We start from the raw sequence: 27753 nt of genomic DNA, 5'->3' as shown, positions 1-27753 counted from the left end.
CCACCTGATTTTCTACAATAGCACCAAGGTATTTCAATGGGGGAAAAGACTGTCTTGACAACTGTGGTGCTGGACAAATGGGATATCCATCCAGAATGTTTTTTAATTGGCTTCACACAAGGCACAAAATGGGTGATAGAGGTAAACCTAAGAGATAAAACTACAGACCTTTATAAAGACTGAAAGGGGGTTTTCATCTGTGTGGTATGGCCCTATTGCAGAAGATGGATAGAATGAAGGTGGAAGTTTCTTCTCTAGCCATGCCCAGGTGTCAGTGGGGTGAGTCAGTGGGTGAACATTGGTCTAGGTCTTCTGACTAAGCAAAAATGCATTTTGAAGCTCTCATGTGACTCTGCACAATAGAGATAAATGTACAACCTGTAATTTCTTACCCTTTTCTTTCCTTTTCTCCAACTTTGTTAGGTTGCTGGGAGCACCTTGAAATTTAGAAGGAAAATCCAGAAACTCAGTGTGATATAGGTTTCATTTTAATTTTGCAGTGTGGGCTGTTTGATGTTAAAGGGGAGCCATCTTTTAATTCTCCCCCAATTGATTATTAGCACTCCTCCCTGATAGGAAACAGGAGCAGGTTGGTAAACTTGCTATGGCCACACAGTTCCCAGAGTAATTAGACCTCATACATATATATATATATATATATATATATATATATATATATAGCCTGTTTTCAGTTCTAGCACCATTTGACTTAAAAACAGTTGTTTAAAAGTCTGTGTGAAGAAAAAGGGGAGAATGTTTTACATTAACAGAAGTTCAAAGCTGACTGTGGTGGCACAGGCTAGTCCTGTACTCCAGAGGTGGAGGCAGTGTAATCACTTGATTCCAGGGCTTCAAAACAAGCTCAGTGAGACCCCACCTGAAAAATAAAATAAAGTAAAACCCAACCCAAACAAACAAACAAAACAAAACCCCAAAACTATCAACAACAAAATCCAAGTCATGAAAAGTTCTATAGGCAAACATAATATAATGTTTTAGTAACTTTTTGTTGTTGCTAAGAGTTCTTAACTGGCTGGGTGGTGGTGGCGCACACCTTTAATCCCAGCACTCAGGAGGCAGAGGCAGGCGGATCTCTATGAGTTTGAGACCAGCCTGGTCTACAGAGTGAGTTCCAGGACAGCCTCCAAAGCCACAGAGAAATCCTGTCTTGAAAACCAAAAAAAAAAAAAAAAAAAGAAAGAAAAAGAAAAAAGAGTTCTTAACTGTGATCTCCTCCCCCAAAATACAAACTAAAATTTTTAAGTGCATAGTTTGGAATAAAATTATTTGTTAAAAATATATTTGATGATGAATTGATATTTCTAATTCCTTTGTAAGAAGACAACTCAATTAAAATGGGCAAGAGATCAGCACACTTTTCAAAGGAAATATGAATGGTCAACAATTACATGCAAAAATGTTCACTGTTTTAGTCATGAAGGAAATGCAAATCAAATCCACAATGAGTTACAACTTCCCACACACTAGAATGGTAACACTAAGACAGACAACAATAAGTGTTGATGAAGGTTGGGGAAACTGAAACTCTCATACAACAGCTATTGGTGATATGAAATAATGCATGTGCTTTGGAATAGTTTGGCAGTTCTTCCCCCAAGTTAAACAACATGTCACCATATGAGCCAGCTCTTTCACTCCTAGCTATATGCTCAAGGGAAATAAAAACACATTCACACTGGAATGTGGATATAAATACTCATAGCAGCTTTATTTGTCTCAAACTGGAAAGAATGTAAATATTAATTAATTGGCATCAACATATATTGGAGGCATGTATACAATGGAATAAATATGAAGTGTGAATATACACACAAACACCTGGAAACATCTTACAAAATAGCACTGAGAGTCCAGACAAACACTGTGGAAGTTCATTTATATAGAAGTTAATCGCTAGTGATGGAAAGCAGTGGTTGTAAGGACAGGGGACAGGGAGGGGCAGAAAGCAGGAGTTATTGGCTAAGATGCTGAATGTTCACTGACTTGAGAGTAAGGATTGTTCTAAGAGTACAGACACCCATCACAATCCACCCACAATTGCACACTTTAAGCTGTATATACACCTATCAATTTACTAAAGACCGTTAATGAGTCAGGAGCCTCCCAAGTGCACAGTAAGCCTTCATTTTTGCTCTCAACATTCCCAAGTGATGGAGAGGGACCAGACTTAACGTTACTGAGCACAAAAGGAGGCATTGTTCTAAAAAATGTGCAAGGCTTTGAACTTGATGGTGCTTTTAATATAAGACTGTAAGAATCTGCAGAAGTCAGGCATGGTGCCCAAACCTGTAATTCCAGCACTTAGGAAGTAGAGGCAGAAAGGTTAAGAGTGCAAGGCCAGCCTGGGCTCCATAGAGTTACACAAGCTTAAAGCAACAGTCCCCCAAAGAAACCCCCTTTACAAAGAAAATGTCCAGAAATCTCAGAGGGCCATTGTTTTGTGAAATCAGAGATGAATTAGGACTCACAAGAACATGAAGCTAGCTATAAATGCCAGGGCAAGTGGGGACTCAGAGGAAGATGTGTGGGACCCCTTCCTCTTTTTTCACACTACCTCTTCATGGTGGCCATCTCTATGTGGATATTTCACAGACCTAAAATGTATCTAGATGACCATAGCGGCTGGTAAGGTGTGCACTCATGCCCATAGTAGATGTCATTAACACTAACTGCGATTTTTGTTTACGAAAATTGTTCCTCATCTGGGATCAGCTAGAGTCTGACTTTCTACACGTCATCCTAGGCGCTCCATACTGCAGACTAATGGAGCTCCTGACTCAGAACTGTCCTAGAGAAGCCTGTGTGCATTCTGAGCTTCCCTAATACACTTCATCCTCCCCACTCCCAACCAAGGCACTCTTCAGCAAGATTCCCTGCCCCCACACACACCTGAAGTCCCTACTGTCTGGAAAAATCTGCTCCATATCTGGAAAGCTGAAAGGGTGAATGCTTCCATGTTGCCTGAAACTTGGTAGCAAATAAAAAAAAACAAACAAAAACCAGAAGGCAGGTATAGTGGTGCATCTTAGGATACTGATGGAGTTTTCTCTTAAGGAAACTTACACAAATCTGGTCTCAGAGTTGCAGCATGGGGTCCTGTGAGAACCTGCACCCTGGGCAGATAAGGCAGGGCCTCCCACATGGGAAGCAAACCCTTCCCCAAAAGTCTAGCATCACACGAGGGTCTTTTTAGGTCAGATGTGACTGTTGCCTGTGACCTTGAATCCACTACCTTTATTTACTTTAATCCTGGGAACAGCTCCTCTCCACATGGGAAAGCCCCTTTCCAAGTAGCTGTCTTTTTTTTTCAACCAACAAAAATGTTGAAAATTATACCTAATGATAAATTCAGAGAAGATCATCTTGCAGTTTCCTGGAGACACTGCTAGGCCATTCACACAGCAACTGAAAAGCAGTCAAAGTCTTACAAGGAAAATAGTCCAAAGGTAAGGTATGGGGGAACAGGAAGAGGGTAACTGGAAAACAACAGGAGTTTTGACAGTTTAAACTTTTATAATCTAGTTGCCCCTCAAAACACACAAATGATCAATCAGCCCCATTCCCCATCCAGCTTGAGGGATGAAGCAATTTTCAGGCACAAAACAAGGAAAAGCACAAGTATCCCTCTGGTTACTCTGGCTTTATTCCAGGAGAAACCCATTCTGTTAATTTTACATACCTGCTTACTATACCTGAGAAAACTCACTGCTCTACCTGCCAGCACGGGGTTTGGAGTGCAGACACAAGACTGAGCATGATACCTAGGAGCAGGAACTAAAGTAGAGAACTGACAAAGAGATGTGTTGCTATGTACTAGGCAACAATTGGGGACCCTGGAACATTTCAGGGTATTCCCCTCTGAAGTGCTCTACACATCTCTCCCTGCAGACCCCACTTTCTGATGAAAACGCCTGCACATGACCCTTCCCCTAGGGACTTATTCTTGGTTATAGGAGCTGGTGACTGGCTTGGAGGATAGGTTTCATTCATTCACTTCCTAGAGTCATGGAAATCAACACCCAAGAGCATGTAACAGAGTTTGCACAGAGCCTCCCACTGTAGGCACCTTCTCTGGATGAGACCTAGTTTCCTCTATCTGTGCCAGGCCTAGCAGAGATCGTCTGAGCAATTAATCCACCAGGGACTTAAAAGGCACTGTTCTTAGCATCTCTTTTTCTATAGGGAGACCTAAGTGACAGATACTCTGGACTACCTCCATGAGCCACTGAAGCTAACCACTACATAGCTCAAATACAGCAGACCAAGAGACCAAGGCTTTTTCACTAGTACTCAGCATGGGGTTTGAAGTGCAGACACAAGGCTGAGCATGATACACAGCTGCAGGCTCACAGGCAAGAGAACAATCACAGGACTAGAAGATGGGGATCTACTAGAAGACAGAGATAAGAGCACGTTACAAACGGGAATTTCACACAAAACATTTTATATACATAAAACCTGTGTGTGTGTATGTGTGTGTGTGTGTGTGTGTGTGTGTGTGTTCTCGCATGCACGTGCACGCCCGTATTCTTATGATCAGGGCTCCAACCAGCATCCTGGGTTTCTAGACCTTCCCATATTTATCAGGATGCAGCTGTCTTTGAGCCTCACTCAAATAGCACAGAAGGTGCTATCACTCTTCTTTGGAGTGCTCAAGAGCTGCCTGCACTTCACCTGTACCACCAACCTGTCTATAGGCAGCCTTTGTGACAAAGTCTTTCTGTCCTCCGGGATAGGAGAGGGTTAGAGAGTAGCTTGCTACCCAGGATGCTGAGGTGACTATACCAAGGGAAAGATCTCCTGGGGACAGCAAAGGAGGACTAGGACTGCCTCTGGCTTCCTTTTCAGTAAAGTTCCAGTTAAAGAGCCAGTCAGGTTTAAAGGAAGGGAGGTGGGAGTTGTCACATCACTCAAAGGGCCAGATTTGCCACCATACCATCAGTCATGGCTTGGGAAGGCAACTTTAATATTCTAAGAAATGTCATCTGATAACTGTCTGACCAGACTCATTTTAGGGGCTACCTAAGTGCAAATTCCTAACCTGTCACCACCACACAATGGGTTGCCTTAAAATAGATTAGCAGACAAATTTAAAGCTTTAGGCACTGGGGTAGAGGAGAAGGAGTGGCCAGTATGGCCTTCACTAAGTGGGAGGGGAGGAGGGGTACAAATACTGCTGTGTTTTACCTAGACCTTTTTCCTGTGAGAGACCAGAGGAAAGGGGCTCCTTTCCCAAAAAGGAGACCCTCAGGGTCCCTTGACCTTAGCCTCTCTGCAAGATTTGGTACAGACCCTCCAAGCAGCAGCAGGGGCACATACATAGTGTCCAAGTTTTCACCGATAGTGTAGCCCTCTTCAATTTATATACTTTTAATGGAATAAAGTGCTTTTAGTATGCTCAAAATAGAAATACAAACAACTCTTAAGGGGAGGCAACCACCCCACTAACACTTTAACAAGAGAAAGGACATGGGTCATCCCTATGTAAACTTCAAAGTAACTGTGCTTAGTGTTGACTGGACACTGCTGCTTTTCTCCCAACCATATCAGGCAATTCTCATAGGGATGGGAGAGATCAACTCTGTATTATGCAAATCTAATCACCTGGAGACCTCACTGACACACCCAAGCACACACAGGAGGACCCTGACTAGGCTTCTTGAGGAGCCTTCCTGTGCAATCTCTAGGCATCAACTGTATAATCAAAGACTAGGGAGGGAGCCTTCCTTTTTTACCCATCAGGGAAGGAAGGAGTAGGGCAGATTATACTGGGTGGGTGGGGCCACCCTGTCATTCTGAGTTGCTTCGAGTAGGAGCCACCCTGTCATTCTGAGTTTGCTGTTTCCAGTCTCAAGGTGAGGATGGGCCCTGGGCCTTCTCAGCACACAGGAAACTTTCATTGCTTTTCGCTGTCGCTTTCCTCTGCTGGCTGGGATTCCAGATCCTGGCTGAGCTGCGACTTCTCCTCCAAACCTGAGGTGCTGGCAGTAATCAGCTTCTGTTTCTTGTCATCTTCGTCATGGATGCGCAAATGGCGACACAGCAGCAACTTGTTATCGAAGACCTGGCAGCAGAGCTCACACACTTGAGGCTTCTCATTGGTGTCAATGGGCTGGGGCTCTGACGAGCTGCCTTCCCCAGTTTCCTGGGGCCATGACCTGCGGAGCCAGCGCCTATGCTCCAGGAGCATGCAGCCATGCCGGAGCCCCTTCCCAAGGCCATGACGCTGTAGCCTCACACCACCATGCACCACCTGGTGCTTGAAGAGGTTGGCCCGGCGACCAAAGGCCCGGCCACATTCGGTGCACTCATAGGGCTTCTCCCCACTGTGCACTCGCTGGTGTTGGCTAAGGCCCGAGTGGCCACGGAAGGCCTTACCGCACTCGCGGCATGAGAACGGCCTGCCACCACGGTGGCTGCGCTGGTGGTGGATGAGCTGCGAAATGCCCTTGAAGGCCTTGCCGCATTCCTGACAGATGTAGGGCTTCTGGCCGCTGTGGGTACGCTGGTGCTCAATGAGGTTGGAGCTGCGACTGAATGCCTTGCCACACTCACTGCACTCGTAAGGCCGCTCGCCACTGTGGATGCGCGCATGCTCAAGTAGTGCGAAGCTCCTCCGGAACACCTTGCCGCACACTCGGCACATAAATGGCATCTCGCTGCTGTGGATGATCTGGTGCTTAACAAGGTTGGAGCTGCGCGTGAAGGTCTTGCCACACTCCTCGCACTCAAAGGGCTTGTCGCCACTGTGGATGCGCTGATGCTCCAGCAACGCCAAGCTTCGCCGGAACAACTTCCCGCACTCGCTGCACTTGTAGGGTTTCTCGCCACTGTGGATGATCCTGTGCTTGATGAGATTGGAGCTGCGGCTGAAGGATTTTCCGCATTGCTGACACAGATAGCGCTTATCTGCGATTCTGGAGTGCTGGTACCTTACAGTGGTATTTGGCCTGAAGTCATGAGGACGTCTCTGCACTGACGATCCTGAGGTGTCTCCAAGGAGACCTCTTCCAAAAAGTTTTGGTTTTGAAGTCAGTGTCTTGTTCTTTATCCCATTCCCTGTAATGACAGAGCCACAAACAGTGTCACTTCCTTGGGTTTTTGTGGAGCGTTTCCCCGATTTTCATCTTCCCACCAAGGAATTGGGAAATAAACAACAACAACAACAAAATCATCAGGCAGGCAGGAGGGAGAGTTTCTGTTCTTTCTAGAGGGTATGCTGGAAAGTGGAGTGGAGCACCAGTGGTAGACACCAGGGTTGACAAAGTCTCTTTTCATCCATCCCCAGTAAGGGAGGGGAACATTGGGAGACCAACACCCCTCACTAAAGAGGATGTCTCTCCCAAAGTTTTAGCATCCACCATCTTCCTTAGTCAAGCCCTTGTTTTTTTATCCTCAACACTTGCAAGGTGGCTGAGGGTGCCTTGCTCACCAGCACAGGATCCTGTTGCAGTCCCCATTCCACCATCTGCAATCCAGGGCTTCTCCCCTCGCTCCAGCTGAGACACCAGGTTAGGCTTTGAGAAAGCAAATCCTGTTCATAGAAATGAAGAAAATCAGCACCTTTCTAGCTAAGGACAGAAAAAATTTTAAACAGAGTTCAGTCTGTGTCTTCAGAGAGCAAAAAACACCTCGGAAACTATAGCCAAGAAAGATCACCCTAGTCATATGCTTGGGGGCAGCATGTTTCTCCACTAAACTCAAGTGAGAATTCTAGAAGTCTTATGGGAAGATGTGTCCCCAACCTTTTGTTGATGGTCAGAGAGAACCCAGGGAAGGAAACAGTCTCCTTCCAAGGGGTCAGATGACAGGGGTGGTGTGTAGAGTCGGAGAAAATGGAAGAGGTTCATTTTCACAACTCCCTACCTACTCCAAATGAACCACCTCAGCTAGGAAGATGCCAGCAAAGAGGAAGGCCCAAGCTTAGACACTGTTCATTAGAGGAAGAAGTTGATACACATCACTGTTGTCACTCATTTATCAGTGCCTTTGAATCTTGATTTTCCCTGGAACTGGCAAGATGAACAGCCTCTTGTTGATGTCCAAACACAGGAGGATGGAGCATGCTAAAGACAGCAGCTAGCTGGAAGTTGCCCCAACTTCTGCCTAGATTTCTCCAGTCTTGGAAACAAAGTGCACTGCCTGGCCCTAGCCTGGGGCCTCATGGCCATTGTAAGTGGAAGCCTCTATAAAGCAAGTTGAATGCCAAATGCATTTGTTGTAAAAATGGAATAAGTCTAAAATGCTGCGAGTAAATATTCCAGTATAATAGGCATCTGTTTCTGTATAGAAAGATATTTTGGCAATCTCTGATTTTGTGTGCAAAGTGAGTATGACAGGTCATTACTGAATTTATCCCAAGTATTTACAAGTCCAAATTATTTAGCAGAACTCCTTTTTTTATACCACAACTGATCTACAAGGTATGGGTCAGATAAAGAAATATACTTATTCTTTGGTTCATAGCAATCAACAGACAAAAAGAAATCAGAACTGGAGTCCAGAGACAGTAGTTAGAACTGGGTGTGTATACTTGGTAGGTTCACTTACCCACTGACACCAAATGACTGTAGTTCTCCAGCATGACCTGCTTGTAGAGATTCCTCTGTTTGAGATCAAGAAGCTTCCATTCTGTCTTTGTAAAGTACACAGACACATCCTCAAAAGATACTGGTACCTAAAATAAGCAATTTGTGTGGTAGGGAATTAAATTCCAGGTTAAGCCTAGATGCAAACAATAAAACATGGGTTCCTCCTGCTTCAAGAGAGTTCAGCAGTCAGGAGAAACTCAGCAGTGAGTAGTACTGTCACAGGAAAGAGGAGTAGACATATGTGAAAAACCTAGCAAAGGGAACTCAGGAAAGCAACATGCCACAGGACTTGGAGCAGCAAAGCTCTCTCCTAGCCTGAGAAGTCCAAGATCCGAGCAGAGTATCAGAGGGAGACAGCTCAGGGCAACTTCTGAAACAGTGAGAAAGAGGTTGACTACTTACCTTGGGCTTTGCTCTCAGAAGAATGGCTGCCATAGTCAGGGCTCCAACCACAGAACAGCTGGAAGGCTGAGAGAAGTGCAAAGAGGGTTAGTGAGGTCAGGCTGGTCTGGTGCAGCTTGTTTCAAAGCCTGGTTTATTATTATTTTTTGCCGAATAGCAAGGCAAGGCAAGACTGTGGTGTATGTGAGTCATATGTCCCAAAAAGGGCAGATTTTTTTCTCCAGAGGCCAGTTCCTATGCCCTCCTACAAGGAAGAGGCAATGGATTTTCTTACTCTGGAAGCTTAACCTAGGCCAGTGATCACTTTTGTTACAGCTTGATGGGGCTACTGTAACAAAGTACCATCTGCTGGAGGGGGGGTTAAAACCACACATGCACATGTACACTTTCTTCCAGTTTTGCAGGCTGGAAGCCTGATATCTGCGTGTTGGTGGGTTCTCTCTTCATCCTGAAGGCTGATCTTCTTGCTTCTATCAGCCATTGGGTAGTACCCAGTGGTCCTTGACTTATAGTTGCATCTTTCCAATCTTTTCCTGAATCTTCACATGGCTGTCTTCTCTATGTGCACTTGGTTCCAAATTTCCCTAGTCTTATATGACACTATTCATTGGATTAGGGCCTACCTTACTCCAATATGGTGTCTCTTTAACCTTATTTACATTCACAAAGCTCTACTTCTAAGTAAAGGAATCTCCCCAGGCAGTTAGGGATGGGACATCAAGCTATCATATTTTAGAGACACGATGCAATTCAGCCAAACTTAGCCTCCAGGCTTTTCTATCACCTATTGACTGGGCCAAGATCTAGGGATCACATACTCTGACTTTGCACACATTTCAGGAACCTCTGACCAGTCTTCCAAATGAGCCTGGTCTTTCTCTTTACCGTTTCCTTTTTAAAAAATTATTATTTATTTATTTTATTTTGTTTAAGTGCCACGTGTGTGCAAGGTACATGAGGAAGCCAGAAGAGGAAGTCAGATTATCTGGGACTGAAATTACAGATGATTGTGAGCCACCATGTGGGTTCTAGGAATCAAACCCTGATCCTCTGGAAGAACAGCTGAACTGTTTCCCTAACCCCCTTCACTTCCTTCTTTTTAAAAACATCTTTCTTCTGCCCATCATCCTATTCCTCCAACTTTCCAGACATTCCTGGAAGCTCCATTTATGGGTTCCTCTTCCTTTAGTGTGTGGGTCCATGTTTAAAAAAATTAACCAACTCCACACACATACATGAAACCTCCAGGTGCAGAGTGGGAGTGGCTAGCGAGCAAAAAGAGAAGAGTGGTCGATTGTGAGGCACAGTGTAGTGGGATCTACAGGAGATGGGTGGGGGCACTCTGATGAGATGTCATCAGGCTGCGAGTGGCAGTGGTGAGGTGGTTGCAAGGGGACATAAGCAATAAAATGCCCAACAAATGCCTATCATCAGTGGTGTTTGTGTTGCAAAGAATTGAGACGATGGACACAAGCAATGGGACTGTATGAGGACAGCAGGAATTTGGTTCTCATGACAAGGGCTTGAAGGTTGACAGAGTAGACAAAGTTTACTTAGCCTTAAACTTCTGTACATCAATTAGTGTAGAAGCTACTCATGCAAATGACAATTTGCTTCAAGAATGCTGTTCTATTAGACTTGAAAACAACATGAAAGTCCTGATTGGAGTAGCAGAGACACCAGGAGGAAGTCTGGAAGGGCAATTGGTCAAAACGTTTTATATGTCCTCGTGAGTGACTGCATCTTGTTTGTTTGCCAGTGATAAGGCCACAGGAGAGAAGAAGAGGGGCTGGAGTCTAGAAAACACAAAGACAGCCACATATTTACCAACCATTTAAACGGCTCTCAGGTCTCTTATCATCCTTGATGAACTGTCAATTAACATTGACCAATTATAAATTCATGTTTCTGATGAAGTTTCTTTTTTGGAAGAGGGTTTTGGGACAGGGTTTCTCTGTGTAAAAATTCTGGCTGTCCTGGAACTTGATTTGTAGACCTGGCTGCCCTTGAACTCACAGAAATCTGTCTGCCTCTGCTGGAATTAAAGGTGTGTGCCACCATCACCTGGCTTCTGATGAAGTTTCTATGAATCAGACACACACAAAAAAAGATCATTTAAGGGGTTGGTGAGATGGTTCAATGGTTCAGAACATTTGCTGCTCTTCCAGAGGATACAATTTCAATTCCTAGCACCCACAGCAGACATCTCACATCCATCTCTAACTCTAGCTCCAGGAATCAGATGTTCCTGGCCTTTAGAGACACCTGTACTCTTAAGCACATACCCATATTACACACTTACACATACACACACCCTATACATAATTGAACAGTACTAAGATAAATTTTTGAAATATTTTTAAAAGGTGGATCTTTTAGGTGGGACAGATACTATAGCTACTAGGTGAAAGACTCGGGGAGACTGGGACATCACACATCAAAATATTAATCTTAAGTTAACTGTGGAGCAGAGGGTGGGACAGATCTGTCACCAGGATGAGCAGAAAAGTACTCTAACCACAATCTAACTGCAAGCTAATGCAACCTTTGAACTGAGTTGAGCTTTTGAACTCAATGTTCAGTGTTAAGAGGATTCTGACACCAGAGGTGTAATTAGGCTGATACAGAAGGTGTACTTTTTCACAAGTCAACCAGCACAGTTTCTGCAAACTAGTATCATGTATGGAAGAAAGCTGGAAGGAGTAATTTCCCATAAATGATAAGAGTTTTGGTCCTAAGACGTTGGTATGCAGGACATAGTCATGAGACTCACTGAAGATGATGAAGACTATTAGGTGGCTACCAGAGGATTCATCAGTGTTCATGGGGTGGATAATGGCACTGAGGCAAAGAAGAAAATATTCTTTTAAAGAAATTTGCATATTGAAACAGTTGAGAAAATGGTATGCTGCTCGGTTTAAACTATTCGATGAACAAACAACAACAAGAGAATGAAACAAATAATGTAAGATGGTGACCACTGCTTAAGCTGATTAGCTGATGAACACAACTTCACACACAATTTGAGTGTATACTATCCATCACAGGGAGGAAGTTGTGGTGCATAAGGCAGCTGGTCACAGCCACAAAACAGAGACAGAGAAATTCTAGTGCTGAGTTTGGTTCCTCCCTTTTCCTTTTAAAATAGTTTTTAAGTGTGTGTGTGTGTGTGTGTGTGTGTGTGTGTGTGTTTATGTGGGGGAATGTGTACCTGAGTGTAGTTGCCTACAGATACCAGCAAAGGACTTTGGATTGCCACAGAGCTGGTGTTATAGTTGTGAACCACCTGATATGGGTTCTGAGAACTGAACTTGGGCCCCTTTGGACAAAGAAGAAGCACTCTTACTGCTGAGCCATCTTTCTAGTCCCTCTTTTGCCCTTTTTATTCAGTTAAGGACCTCAGCCCATGGGACAGTGCCACCTATATTTAGGGTGCTCTTTTCCCCCTTAGTTAAGTCTCTCTGGAAACATCCTCACAGACATGCCCATAAATCTGTTAGGTGATTCCAAATACAGTTCAGTTGACAATGAAGATGAGTACATGACAATGGAACCTTTGGAAAATGCAGCTTACTGGGAGGCCTCGTCATTGTCATTGTCAGTGTGCCCTGAAAGTGGATAGTAGGATGCGGCCTCTTTTTTCTACTTTGTGATACAGAGAGTGGTTTTGCTATACCATATTGATGTGCTATGACACAGACCCAAAGCCATGGACAGTCAATTAATGCCTATTCTCCCCCAACACAAGGAAAACAAATCCATTTGGATGGTTACTCCATGAATTAAAAACAGTTACAACATGACCAGGCAATTCCACTCTGAATGCATACTCAAAATAATTAAAAACAGGTGTCTACACTAAAAACCTATATACCCACATTCATTGCAATCACATTAACCAACAGGTAGAAAACAGTTCAAGCAAAGGGAGACTGAAGAGATGGTTTCATTGATAGTGTTTACTTGGCAAGCAGGGGGACCTGAGGTAGAGAACAACTGGGTAAGATGTCCCTACATCAACTTCTGGCCTCCCTGCATAGATATGCACTGAGATTACACACAAAAACATACATGCAAATAAGAAAGGAAAGGGGTTCTTTCAATCACTTGAAAGCCCACAGACTACATGTGCATTTCATTATTGACACTCTACAACACTAAAGAAGTGTGGAAGAAGATGGTCCAAGTGTTTTGGGTTAAAATTATTATTTTAAAAAGCAACATGATCGTGGGGTGGTGGTTGAGCATGCCTTTAATACCAGCACTCAGGAGGCAGAGGCAGGCAAATATGTGAATTTGAGGTCAGCCTGGTCTACTGAGTGAGTTAGTTCCAGAACAGCCAGGGATACACAAAGAAACCCTGTACTGAAAAATCAAATTAACCAACCAAACAAACAAAAAACCAAAAAACCACCACCAACAAAACAACAAAAAACTGTAACACGAATAAATAAAAGATACAGAGTTTGATATTGGTTTCAAACTTCAGGCTGAATATCAGAAAAGCAAAGCAGCCGGCCACTAGCTCTCACCTCTAGCTCAGGCTGAAAGGGATGGTCCATTCATGAGCTCTTCACCAAGTTTTAAACTACTGCCTCTCCTCAGTGTGGCTGGAGAATGAATGCCTCTCTGAGACCTAGATTCTGGCTTACATACTTTCCTAATGTTGGGATTAAAGGTGTGAGCTATAATTCTCTTTTAGACTGATTCACTTTTGTGTAGATCTGGGCGGCCTTGGACTCACAGAGATCTGTCTACCTCTTAATCCTGAGTCCTAGGATTAAAGCTGTGTACTACCACCTCCTAGTTTCTGGCTGCTGGGATTAAAGGTGTGTGCCACCACTGCCTGATTTCTATAGCTTATGGCTGACTTTTCTTTTCGGAATCCTCAAGCAAGCTTTAATAAACCCTAAATAATATATCACTACAACAACCAAACAAACAAACAAAGAAAAACTAAACATGATCCGGGGAGATGGCTCAGTAGGTAAATTCATATAAGCTTGATAACTTGGATTTGATTCCTGGAACCCACACTTTAATCAAACAAAACATATGATAGTGCAAATATGTAATTTCAGCACACCTAAGGTAAGATGGGAGGTAGAGACAGGGGAATTGTTTGATAGCAAGTGGGCCAGCCTAGCCTGGAGTATGCAGATCAGCAGAAACACTTTCAACAAGATGGTAGGTGACAGACTTCCCAAAATTATCCCTCCCTGTTGGGTCCCAGCCCCACCAGGTCTCTGTGAGTTGCTGGTCAGCCTACAAGTGCAACTTGTTTTCCAGTCCAAGTGCTTCCTGCTTTCTAGTCCTGGCTTACTGCCCCGGCCTTGACCCTCTGACATCAACATTCAGCAGGAGGAAAACATGCTCTCTTCTACCTGGGGTTTTTCCACTGTGCTGTAAACCTGTATAAAAAGCTCCTCCCTCCTACAAGAGAGAGACCTCTTAGCACTTGCAATGAACACACTCTCTCCCTCTCTCCCTCCCTCCCTCCCTCCCTCCCTCTCTCTCTCTCCTGGCAATAAAGGCAACACATGCATTCTCTTAGTACATACAAGTGAACGTCTGGTCTTTCTTTTTCTGATACCTCGGGTGCAGGCGCCGCACCTCCCCACATCTGAGGTACACTGCTGTTAAGTTGTCCTACAGTTAGGCCCATGGACGTGTGGAAGGATAGACTCTTGGAAGTGATAATCACACAAGGAGGCTACATACCAGTGTCTGTCCTTGAGACCTACTCCCTGAAAGTCAGGCATGGTTTCGGCTCTTGCAAAGACACAGCAAACCTCATGGGGATCCCAGGTAACTACTAGGTAACTCTAGTCTGCTGGGTGGTATGCTATAGTGTGTGTAAGCATCTGGAAGAAGCTTGGTGGAACTGGAGAAAACCTTCCAATTGTCTACCCTTGTGGGCCTCTAGAACACAGGACAAGCAAGGGTGATTTTAAGCCTGGAAGGTCCGGTTTGTCCCCATATACGGTTGGGCTTGGCCTGAGGAATGTCAAGTAGGCTTGGGTCTCAGGGCAAGCATCTGGGAAACAGATCAACCTTAAACCTAACAATCCCTTCCCCTAGGCTTTGGTCTTGCCAGGAGTCTTGCTCATAGACCAGCAGTGGCTTCCCCCTACTCCTGCTTGTATTGGAGTAGGAAGGGAAGAGGGTAAGAAGGAGAGGGCTGTCTACTGCTGGGAAGCCTGGCAGAGAAAGAGACCTGTGGTGCTACAGGCTACCACAAGGTGGGGCACTTTCCCCAGGCAAAGAAACCAGAACCCCACCAAATAAACATCAAGAAAAACATTCAGAATCCTCTTTAGTCACATCACAAGGGGATTATGGGCCTTTTCATCTACAAGAAAGGATACAGATACATAGGTTACTTAGGGTGGAACTTTCTTTGGGATTTAGCAGCTCAAGGCCCCCAACTGCCTCTCCTCAGATCCACTTGCTGCTCCTGAGGTGAGGATGCTCTAGTTTCCTGCCCTCACTCTCCACCTGGTAGAAGGTCCAGAGAGGGACAGACACCTGAGGAGCTTGGCTGGCCAAAGCCCTCAGGGATCTCCCCTGTGAGTACTGACCCCAGGCTTAGTTCCAGGAGGAGGGGACCAAGGCTGGCCTAGACAGAGGGCCACCAACCATGGATGCTTGCTGAGGGATCCTCTGGACAGGTCAGATCCTGACCTTTTCTTCCCACAGCCTTACCAAGACTGTCACTCAGAATAAACTCACAGGGCACTTTTTGACCTCTCCTTTCTCAATTCCCCCCTCAGATGCAGTCAAACTGGCTTCAAAGCTCTAGCTCTTATGAGTCTGAGCACTCTTGCCTCAGGGCCTCTGTACCAGCTATTCCTTCTGCCTAGAATGTTCTTCCAAAACAGAAGCACGTGGCTTATTATTCCATCACCTTCAAGTCTGGGCAGAAATCTTGACTTTGAAAACAAACCTTTTCTAGTCACAGCACCTAAACTTGCAACTGGACCTCCTTTTCCAGCTCTTACTAGCTTTCATTCAACCTACATAGTTATTATTTTAAAATGTTTATGATTTATGGTCTCTGCTCTGTCACTAGAACTCCAACCACAGAGTAGAGATTTTTGCCATCTCCTTCTCTGATAGACCTCAGAGAAGTCTGTAACAACCTGCCTCTTTGAAAGGTGGAACTAGTCATAACAAGCACTGCAGGGAAGCACTGGGCATAGTTCCTTCTCACCTCTCATCTGTTCTTACCTTCCTAGGCATTGGCTTGGCTGAGATTATTGCTTTTCTCTTAGATGAGGGAAGCAGGCGAGGCACTGCTCAATACACACAAATGAAAGGCACAACACTCCTGTGAGCCACAGGTTCATGGTTTTGATGTCCTGTCCCAGTCTGGGGGCCCTTGGGGCTTGTGCCTCTGGACTGTTGGCCAGGTGTCCTAACAGTGCCATGATCTCACAATTCAAGCTTGCCCGGAGTTCCCACACCCAGAGGTGCAAACCTCAAATTAACTGTACAGATCAGCAGTGCAATGCTTCTGTGTCAGACCTAGTATCTGCGTCTGAAAATTAGGAGAGAAATGCGAAAACAAGACTTCAGTTCCTTAGCGCCTAGTCCAGACCAGCTTCTCTTCGCCGAGGCCCTAGAAGGGAGCATTACTGAGCTACCCTGCCCAGCTCTTCCACTATTGGCCCAGCACCCAGGGCTTCCCCAAACATCGACACCACCACCCCTCCTTCCACCCCCTGGCCACCTGTGCCCTTCTGCACTGCTGCTGAGATGGGCCTGAGACTCGCGGTGCCTCCCTTCTCCCTGCTGCCTGCATACCCGTGTGCCAGGCAGCTTTGGCCTCCCCTCTGCACCCCTATATTGTGTACAACCGAGGCTAAGGATGCTGCCTCCCAGAAGCTCTCCCAGGAGGCGCCTCTGAGAAGCTAAGAGCTCTCAGACGGTTGTCAGCCTCACCTCTCTTCAGGCAGCCTCGTACTGCGTACTGTGTACTGCGTGGCTCCGTTGGCCAGTCTGCCGCTGCTGCGGAGGAGCGGGGTGCTGGAGCAGTCAGGGCCAGGGCGGGGGCGACGGCGGCGTGGGAACCAGGCGCAAGTGGGGACACAGAGCATGCGCGGCACTGCGGGAGGGCGGCTAGGCTGGCTCCTGGCTCTCTCTGGTCCAGCTCCCGCCCCACTCAGGTGTCTGGTCTCACTCTCCACTCACGCGGGACACTTCCGTTTTCCGTCTGGTTTGTTCTGAAGCAGTTCGGTTGCAATGGTCACCTGAAGCAGCCATGGGAGTCCCCATTGATCCCACATCATTGTTGAAGCACCTCCAATGAATCAGACTCCCTAGCATTCAATCTATCCATCCATTCATCCGGCCAGCCAGCCATTTCTCTAGCATCAAGTGGCCAGACCATGGTCTCCTATGAACAGGAATGACAAGGATAAAAAAGGAAGTATACGACATGTAGGGGAACTTTGGAGATGGTAAGGTAGAGATGGACAGAAAAGAGGAAGTGCAAGAAGTGGGTGTGACCCACTCTCTCATGTTACCCCATGTGGTCAGCAAGGCAGCCCCAGGGTGAGCCATTAGGGTTGATATTTCCCAGCAGATCACTTCTATGTAGTGGAACGAATATGGAAACCCAAGGGTTGGACTTGGACACTTCTCTCTGGACAGTTTTGAGATCTTCTAAGAAAAGTTAGTTTGACAAAGAGCAAAGGATAAAGGATAAGGGAAAGCAACCATGTTGTTGGTTCTACTGATCTGCTGATGCCTCCAAACCCTGCCTGCTGGGAACTGAGCTGTACCTTCCCTTGTAAAGCTGACCAGGATTCTTGTCTTTAAGTGGCCCTGGGGCCAGGTCAAGCCTAGAGCAAAGGAGCCCTTTGCAAGCCTGTGATCCTACTGTTATATGTCCCAGGCTTAGGATGGTCCAGGGTGGGTTTATTACTCCTTGGCCACTGTGTAGGCCATGAGATCCACCACCCTGTTGCTGTAGCCAAATTCATTGTCATACCAGGAAATGAGCTTTAGGAAGTTGTCATGAGAGCAATGTCAGTCCCAGCATCAAAGGTGGAAGAATGGGAGTCACTGTTGAAGTCGCAGGAGACAACCTGGTCCTAAGTGTAGCCCTGGATGCCCTTCAGTGGGCCCTCAGATGCCTGCTTCTCCACCTTCTTTACGTCTTCATACTTGCCAGCTTTCTCAGGCGACATGTCAGATCCACAATGGGCACATTGGGTAGGAACACGGAAGGCCATGCCTATGAGAAAAATTCATCAAGGAAGTTGAAATATTTAAAAAGGTCCAAACAGAAATACTGGAAGTTAAAAAAATAGCTAATCAAATAAAACTACATTGGAAAACATTGTGGAAACACAAGACCACGGAGAAGAACAAATTTCAGGGTGGAGGACATAGTGAAGACACAATACAAACAGACAGTAAGAATAAAAGTTAAACATGAACAATATTTCTAAGAAGTCTGGGATACATTCAAGAGGCTAAACCTGTTAATTCATGATGTAGAAGATGCTTAGAGATAAAGTATAAAGGAATAGACAGATCATCTAGTGGGATTGCAGCAGTAAACTTTCCAAATCTAGAGAATTAAGTAGAAATACAAACACAAGAGACATTCATAATCCCAATAGACATGATCAAAGAAGAAACTCTATGACAAATTATAGCCAAATGTCAAAAATACAAAGTAAATAAATAGTACTAAAAACATGAGAAAAATTAAATTTGAAAGTTTCTTCACAGCAAAGTTCAGCAGCCATATTTCAGACAGGAGCTCATATCCAGAATCTGAAAAGAATGGCAAAACCTAAATATACAAACAAATCCCCTGGCAATTAACAAATTGGCTAGTGAAAGGAATAAACTGTTCTAAAAATGGCCAATAAGCACTTTAAAAAGTGTTCAACATCTCTAGTAATTAGTGATATACAAATTAAAACCACTTTGAAATTTCACCTCACTCCAGTCAGAATGGTTATTATAAAGAAATCTGAGAACAAATGTTTGTGAGGATTGGGGTGGTGGTGAGGAAACTTTATTCAGTGCTGATAGGTGTGAAAACTAGTACAGCAATTATGGAAAGAAGTATGGTGGTTTATCCCAAACAGTGGAAAATATAACTACCATATGACACAGCTATGCCACTCATGGACATGTGTGCAGAGGACTCCATATCAGATATAGATACTTTCATATCCATGTTTATTGGTGCTCTATCTATCATAGCAAGGAAAAGGAAACAATCTAGATGTCCATCAACAAATGAATGGATACACAATGGAATTTTCTACCACTGTAAAGAAAAATGAACATTTCAGGAAATATAGTTGGATTTGGAAAATATAATAAGTGATGTGACTCAAACTTAAAAAGTAAAAATTGTATTTTCTCTAATATTTGGTACCTAGCCTGTACCATATACATGTAGCATATGAATGTAAAGTGTAAATTTAGGTAGAACCTAAAAAAACCCCAACAACTAGAAAGTAGACCATGTGAGTCTAAAAACAGTTGATAAGAAGGATGAGACAGGGGACATAAAAGAGGAAAAGAGACAAGAGGAGGTTACAATTGTGAATTTGAGTGGGTAGAGGGATAATTTACTGTATTAAAAAATCCACAATGGTGTGTAATAATTTATATGCTAGTTTACAAAGCAAAAAATATTTAAAACATATCTTTAAGGACATAAATCATGCTTATAATGATGTGAAAAAGTTTCAGCAGAGAAAAAGTATTGAAAAGGACCAGCTATGAGTTAGGTATAGTAATATATGCTCGTAAACTCAGTACTCCAGTGGCCAAGATAGAAGGATAGCAGAAATTGTGTGAACAGGCTGGGTTACTTAGTGAGTTATGGGACATCTTAGGGCTATATACTGAGAGTCTTTCTAAAACAATCCATGCAGTCAAAGATAAAATATTATTAATTCACAAATTAATAGTGTAACTTTAATCTGATCATTCTAACAGATTGCAGAACACAGAAAAAGGAATAAAAAATCCTGAACATAGATGAAGAGAAATTATTCATTGTGGAAAGCTGAGAAGATAAGAGATGTAAACAAAAGAAAATGAAAATAAGAAAGAAATTAAAATAATAGACCTGTGATGCTCTGCGGAGAAATATAAAGTCTAATAAATGTGTATAAAGAATCCCAAGAGAGAGAAAAATCATTAGAAGATAAAATTCTTGAAGAAAAATCAGCCAAGTCTGATAGTACAAGCCTGCAAATCCAGTTATTCTGGGCTTGAGGCAGAAGTATCCAAAGTTTGGTATAGATGGAATAAAAAACACTAAAGCCTTTGGTCTCTATAGAGTCAAAAGATTCCAATGCGGTGACAGTAACAGATGTACAATAACAGAACACACAAACAGTAAGTGTAAGAAAATGGAAATAGCGTTTCCTCCCCTTTCCTGAGACTGTGAGAATTGAACCTAACACCTGTGCATGGAGTTAAGGACCATGCTTGTGACCTTTACCGTCATTCATTTTCTTTTTCCTCTTTATTTCATTAGAATGTTTCTAAATTGTGTAATGTGAGTAATTTAATCCAGACCTGCCAATATCTATAATTGTTGGTTTGCGCTATCACGCCTGAGAATGAATAACTTTTTATTCCTTTCAGACAGAATCACGTAGCCAAAGCTGGCCTCGTAACTCTTTATGTAGCTGAGGATGACCGTAAACTTCCGATCTTTCTGCCTCTATTTCCTAAGTGCTGGGATGACCAGTGTCCACCACCACTCCTGGGACTTCATGAAATTTCAAACACGGTGTTAATAATAGAAAATAAAGGATTAAAAATTATCAGCTCAGGTGATGCATGCCTTTAATCCCAGCATTCGGGAGGCAGCGACAGGTGGATCTCTGTGAGTCCGAGGTCAGCCTGGTGTACAGAGTGAGTTCCAGGACAGCTTCCAAAACAATACAGAGAAACCCTGATTCAGAAAAACAAACGAAAGAACAAAGAAAAATCCCTGTCAGCTAACATTAAACGTCATCATGATATGTGGGCAAATTTATTTGGAACCCATAAAATTTATGCTTTTCCACTGGATAAGGAACCTTCCAGAAAGATTATAGATCGATTATAGTCTGCTTTGGTATCGAGCAGCTTCTTTACACCTATGGCTAAATGACTGGAAGAAGGACCAATGAGCGTGTCTATAACTTCTAGACATCTTGCGCTTTTCCATGTTAAGGCTTCCCATTGGTTAACAAGTTCCCTGTTACATTGGCCCCGCCCCTGAGAGCTCATGACCCAATCATTTGCCATAGAGTGGTCCAGAATTTTCTTCAAGATGTAGAGGAGGTTTCTGGGAGAAATAGGGGATTCTGGGAGTTTGTCGGCAGATTGAGAGCTTCACACGTCTCTTCGCCCGCTCCACTGAGGTCACTTTGGACATTCGTGCTTGGGAGTCCTGAGGAGAGCCGAGTCAGGGAACTTGAACAGTCAGGTAGGAACGTTTATTAGCGTAGACCGTAGTTGCCCGTGGGGCGCAGGCTGGGTGCTCCGGAGCTGCCAAGGTAGGGTACGGCGAGGTTGTGTCGAGGGCCCTGTTGGATCCACCTGAGCGAGGCCTGCTGTGTTAAGAGTAGTCTGGTCACTTGTGGTCACGGGATCCACAGAAGATAAGGGGTTGCTTGGTTATGGGACACTGGAGGCTGACGGGATTTTAGTCACTGTCTGCAGGCTCTATGAGGAGGAGGTGAGACGGGAGCAGTTGAATGCAGGCAGTCCACCGGGGAGAGCGGTCACGTGCCATAGGCTAGGCCTCAGGGTCCTCGGTAGGTCGGGCTGTATGGCACTGGGCCCTGGTGTTTACGGACGTGCCCGCATGTTCGTGTGCCGGCATATAGTGTACGTATGGCACAAACCCGCTCGTCTGTGCCCCTGCTTGTAAATGCCTAGCTATAGAAGGAGGGATGTGGTTTGGCGGCAAGACGTTGAGCCACCGAACAAATGGTGGCCACACAGCACGGACTCCTCACTCTGGAGAAACAATGTGTGCGCATGCGTGTTTGGTCCTTGGTGTGCTAACATGTTGGGTCTCTTTGAGACAGACACGGCTGCCTTTGGCGCACACCATGGCGGCCAGCCTCGGCATGGAATAAAGGGAGAGGAGCGGGGGAGGGGTACAGTTCTTCAGCGAGATGGGGCAATATTTTCCATCTGGTGTGTCAACCCTCAATAGTGAGGGATGTGTTAAGGTTCTGGAACAGGAGCACACCAAATTCTGGCAATGATAGGAGAGTCAGGTGAACAATACCTGCCAGCTTCGGGTGGGGCAAAACCCTACAGCTTTTTGGTATAGGGAGGCCAAAGGAGACCAAGAATATTTAAGCACTTGGGGCCATCCTGCCTTGTGGTCTAAAGAAGCTTGCTGCTGACTGAGTGTGCTTGTGTGCTGCCATGTGCCAGGATCTTGTGGTTTGCAGGCAGACAGAATTGAGTGGCAGGGGCGGGAGGTAGATTTTAAAAACAAGTCACTGCCTGAGGGTGGACTGAAAAAGAATATAGTGTATCAACCTATGCAGACATTGAAAAAGAGAAAGGAATATTAACTGCATATTTTCACCAAAACTTGAAAACTTACAAATTGCAACTTTCTTGGGAGACAGAACACAATGGAACTGTCACCAGATTAAATATTATAAAATATAACTGTCCCTGTATATTATAGATTTAATTTGTCAATGATTTTCTTAAAATCAACCAAAATAGACAAGTATTAGTATTGGCTCCACACTTTATGGGGCAGCTTGGTGGGACCTGGATTGCCTGGCATCAATATGCCTTTCTGTTTTTTCCACCCACAGGCTGAGGAGGAGGCTGCTACAGTCAGCACACACCCCTGTCTGGTCATGTTCCCTTCCAAGTCCACTGCTATCGCACTGGCAATTCTTCAAGACTGGTGCGGGTGGATGGGTGTCAATGCTCAGCGCTCACTACTCATCCTGGGCATCCCCGATGACTGTGAGGAAGAAGAATTCCAGGAGGCTGTTCAGGCTGCCCTCAGACCCCTGGGGAGGTACCGAGTGCTTGGCAAGGTCTTCAGAAAGGAGATTGGGGCAAAGGTCGCTTTGGTTGAATTTGCTGATAATTTAAACCAAAGCTTGATTCCCCAACATATACCAAATGAGAGGGAGCCCTGGACTGTGATCTTCCAGCCTCGGGTGCCTGATATAGAGTTGCAGGGTACATTCAATTTCCCTGCACAGGCTCATGGGCAAGCTTTTGAAGGGGCTTCAGGTGGGGCAGGGGTTTCAGGTGGGGCAGGGGCTTCAGGTGGGGCAGGGGCTTCAGGTGGGGCAGGGACTGCAGTTCAGGAAGGAGATGGAGATGAGCCAGGGGTTGTGGGTGAAGCAGAAGGAGCATCTGAGGATCAGGCAAGAGTGTCAGACGAGGAAGGAACAGACAGTGTGGAAGGGGGAGCGGATGCGGCTCCTCCTGTCTCCTTCGTACAGGAGGAAGGAGCTGCAGCTGAGGCAAGAGTGTCAGGCGAGGAAGAAACAGAGGATGAGGAAGGAGACCATGAGGCAGGAAGAGCAGCTGAGGAAGAAGCTGCTGCTGAGGCAAGACTGTTGGATGAGGAAGTGTCAGAGGATGAGGAAGGAGTTATAGATGAGGAAGGAGTTATAGGTGAGGAAGTGTCAGAGGATGAGGAAGGAGTTATAGATGAGGAAGGAGTTATAGGTGAGGGAGGAGTTATATATGAGGAAGGAGTTATAGATGAGGGAGGAGTTATAGATGAGGAAGGAGTTATAGATGAAGGAGGAGTTATATATGAGGAAGGAGTTATAGATGAAGGAGGAGTAGTAGATGAGGAAGGAGTTATAGATGAGGAAGTGTCAGAGGATGAGGAAGGAGTTATAGATGAGGGAGGAGTTATATATGAGGAAGGAGTTATAGATGAGGGAGGAGTTATATATGAGGGAGGAGTTATATATGAGGGAGGAGTTATATATGAGGCAGGAGTAATAGATGAAGCAAGACTGTCAGATGAGGGGGCTATGGATGAGGAAGAAGATATAGTTGAGCCAGGAGCTGAAAGAATGCCTGAGGAGGAAGGGGCCGGAGGTGATATGGGAATTGCAGGTATTATAGGAGCTATAGGTTGGGCAGGAGCTGCAGGTGAGGTAGGAGCTGCAGGAGAAGGAGGCATTTTAGAGGTAGGAGCAGGTGATAATGGGTCTGCAGGTGATGAGGAATTTGTGGGTGATGAAGAGTCTGAAAGTGACGAAGGATCTGCAGGGGATGAAGGATCTGTGGATGATGGTGGGCCTGTGGGCGAAGCAGGAGACATAGATGAGGATGAGGAAGGAGCTGTAGGTGAGGCAAGATTGTCGGATGAAGAGGGAGCAGCAGGTGACATGGGAGTTGCAGGCATTGTAGGAGCTGTGGGGTTGGCAGGAGCTGCAGGTGAGGCAGGAGGTTCGGGTGAAGAAGGGGCCTTTGATGTGGCAGGAGGGGCACACGGAGCTGGAGCCTGGACCCAGCAGTGGAGTCAAGCCCTGCAGCCCATCCTGGAAAACATGGCCTACCAGGAACTGAGACACTTCTCTGGGATGGAAGAGCCTGGCTGTGGGGGTCAGTCTTTTGAAAGCTGGCTGGACCATGCCAATGACATGCTATACCTGTGGCGCCACGTATCTGAGAGCGAAAGGAGGCGGCGGCTGGTGGAGAGCCTGGGGGGCCCTGCCCTGGATCTCCTGTGTGAGCTTCTGGAAGAGCACCCAGACACGCCTGCACAGGACTGCCTGGCTGCACTGGTGCAAGTGTTTGGCAACAAGGATACTGTAATGACGGCGAGGCTGAAGTTCCTGACTTGCTCCCAGCAGCCTCAGGAAACCCTCTTTGCCTATGTGATGCGCCTGGAAGGTCTGCTGCAGATGGCCATGGAGAAGGGGGCCATCCAGCCTGCAATGGTAGATCAGGCGAGGGCACGACAGGTGCTGATGCGGGCCCGGCCTAACCAGATGCTGCAGAACAACCTGAGGAGGATGCGGTTAGAGAGGAGGCCACCAGGCTTTCTGGGGCTGCTCAGGCTTGTCCGGGAGACTGAAGCATGGGAGGCAGCTCTGGCTGAAAATGCAGTGGTCCGAGTGGGGGATCGGGTGGAAATGCATGGTGGAGAGCCGGATGTGGCCCAGGCTGCCCTTGTGGGTGTTGAGGGTGCTGAGCCTGCCCCTGATGTTAGAGGGACCTTCCCAGCCAGTGAAGATCCTGGCCAGGCTGCTGCTGCTGTTCTTGAGGAAGCTGCTGAGGATACTCCTTATAGTGATGGTGACACAAAGGAAGGCCCTGACTCTGATGAGGCCAGTGTCTTCCCTGTTACCCAGAGAGATGAAAATGTGTCCATCCCTGCTGGCTCAGGCCAGGCAGCGCCCACCGATGGCTCTGATGTGCCTACTGAAGGCCCTGATGTGCCTACCGAGGGCTCTGATGTGCCTGACAGCATGGTCCATGCAGGAGCGGAAGAAGCAGAGCAGCCTGTACCAGAGGGACTGAAGGAAGAGTCAGAAAATGAGTATGGGGCATGGGAAGCTAGTCACCCCAAATCCTTCTTTGGCAAATAGGCTCAGAAGGTACAGGGGCTTCCTCCTACCTCAGGCAGCTAAGTCTTAGAGGCAGGCAGTGTGAGCCCAAGGCCTGTGCTTTACTCCAAAGGTACAGCAGGGCCCAGAAAAGGTTTTGGTCTGCCTTAAACCAGCTCCCTCCTTCAAATCCCCAAGGGGTCCTGGCAGCCACAACCACTTCCCATTCGAGTTATCCAGGTACCACATTTGCCACCAAGTGGAGTAGGGAGAGGTACCCTTCCTTTCCCATGACAATGTCACCTCCAGATATAACCCTAAACTGTTCTGACTTGACTTGCCTGAAACACATTGCTGAGGTCCAAAGCTCCAAAATTAAGGATGTTTCCTGAGAATCCACCTGTTCTAGTCTGGAAGATGTGGGAAAGAGGCCATCCCAACACTTTCAGCTACTTTGTTCTCCCAGCACAGGCAGCCTATCTCCTCACATTTGCAGTGCCTATGCAGGCTGCTTTCTGCCATGGGGGATTCACCCTTATCTCTGCCTCATAGTGAACCTAGGTAGGCTGTCACTGTCTGTTGTTTTCCAAATATGTGCATTGTTACCTGAGCAGGTCTTTCCCAGATACCACCAAGTCCAGCAACAGGAGCCAGCAGGAAGAACAGAAGGTGACAAGACACTGGCTGATGCTTACCTTGTGACTGTCACTTGGTCGAACTGCACAGGCAAAAATCATGGACCTGGGAGTGGCTTGAACACCACATTTTTGTTCCATTTAAGTTGTTATTCATGACTCTTATTTCCTCTACTTGGTAGGGTATTATGTGTTGTGATTTCTGATGTTCTATAACTGACCTGTGTCAATAATAGGGCAGGGCCACCCCACAGTGTGTGACCCCTTGAGGTCATCCTCCAAAGTAAATGAGTATTGCCAGAAGCCATTGTGTTAATAAGATGCACAGGTTGGATTTTTGAAAAGGGAGAAAATGGTGAGGGGCCCCAACGTGTTTTCAGAACCCAGGAGGAGTGCAGTCTGGGAACTATAGTTCCTGGTGGCTATAATGTGTTTTTGACTAGTGTTTTACCTTTTTCAATGGTTTCATCAAGTGTTTTTCATTAATAAATTTTTTGGATGTTTCAGATGTCTCACCATTTCCTTGGGTGGTTGGGTATGGAATAGGCTTAAAGGAGTATCAAATTTCAGCTTGGTTTCCATAGGCTATATCATTACTGAGGGTAAACAGTAAGCACTTCAAAAGCCAGGTTAGGCATTCATGAGAGCTTTTATTTCAGTGATTATTTGTAGTTCAGTTTCACTGGTCTAATTTGGACTTTTCAAAATGTTTTGCCAACCTGACATGTTGGCCCATGACTAATTTGTTAGACTTATAGGTGTAGTTTAACCATGCAGGGACTTTCAGGCCAGCCTAGACTACAGCTACATACAAGACTCTATTAAATTTATTTATGTATATGTATTCATGTGCCATTTGTGCAGGTGCCTTCAGAGGTCAGAAGATGATATTGGATACCCTAAAGCTGGAGTTGGAAGTGGCTGTGAACTGCCCAGTGTGGGTACTGGGAACTGAACTATGGTCCTTTGCAAGTGATTATAACTGCTAGGCTGTCTCTAAGACATGAAAAATGATTTTGTTGATGCTGGTTTTCTCAGTTTAGGGACAACACCATATGGAGTTTAAGACAACACTAACCATCATACCAGTTTTCACCTTTTGTTATTCTGCCCACTGTGAGCCACATTGTGACCTGAGGCCTGTGGTAAACTGAATGCCTCTAGCCTCTGGCCTTCAATCTTATTTACTAACAGCGCCAGATGCCTAGGCTACCATAGACTGTGGGGTTGCATGTAGCTGAGGGTTTAAAGCAGAGTACTTTTCAACAACTGGTCCTTCCTTAAGCCATTGTAGCTCCCAACAATGAACTGTGAGCATTATATTCAGCATTAAGTCCATACAACTGGCTATATAAGGGCCCTGAGCAATTAAAGAGATGCTGTGTGGTGACCTGTAAATGCTTGGCATAGCATTTACTCTGGGGGGGCATGAGTGGGTTTCCAAAGGTTAAGGAGGAATTGGGGCTTTACAGTGGCCCACAGAGGGGTGGCAACTGCTTCTATCCAGTGGATATCTTACAGGCTTCGGGGCCTTTCTTTCTGAAAGTTTAGGGCCCCTGT

At 45.5% G+C, this 27753-nt stretch overlaps 2 protein-coding genes across 2 annotated transcripts; one reads left to right on the top strand and one right to left on the bottom strand.

Moving 5' to 3' along the window:
* Positions 1–1704: 1704 nt before the first annotated feature.
* On the bottom strand, positions 1705–17065 carry Zfp92 (ZFP92 zinc finger protein). The gene is given in 6 exon segments (XM_013125857.3): positions 1705–5925; positions 5927–7080; positions 7454–7555; positions 8572–8698; positions 9015–9080; positions 16959–17065. Coding segments are annotated over 5 exon segments (1470 nt in total). The 5' UTR covers positions 9048–9080; positions 16959–17065; the 3' UTR covers positions 1705–5871.
* Positions 14678–26645, top strand: Pnma6e (PNMA family member 6E). Its single transcript, XM_040743790.1, has 3 exons — positions 14678–14822; positions 16969–17096; positions 22841–26645. The coding sequence occupies exons 1-3, from the start codon at positions 14678–14680 to the stop codon at positions 25598–25600; spliced, it is 3033 nt and encodes a 1010-aa protein (XP_040599724.1). The 3' UTR covers positions 25601–26645.
* Positions 26646–27753: the final 1108 nt, after the last annotated feature.

This window comes from Mesocricetus auratus, unplaced genomic scaffold (genome assembly GCF_017639785.1).
Source record: "Mesocricetus auratus isolate SY011 unplaced genomic scaffold, BCM_Maur_2.0 Super-Scaffold_100003, whole genome shotgun sequence".
Taxonomy (NCBI): Eukaryota; Metazoa; Chordata; class Mammalia; order Rodentia; family Cricetidae; genus Mesocricetus; species Mesocricetus auratus.
This window is presented reverse-complemented; position numbering and strand designations above follow the sequence as displayed.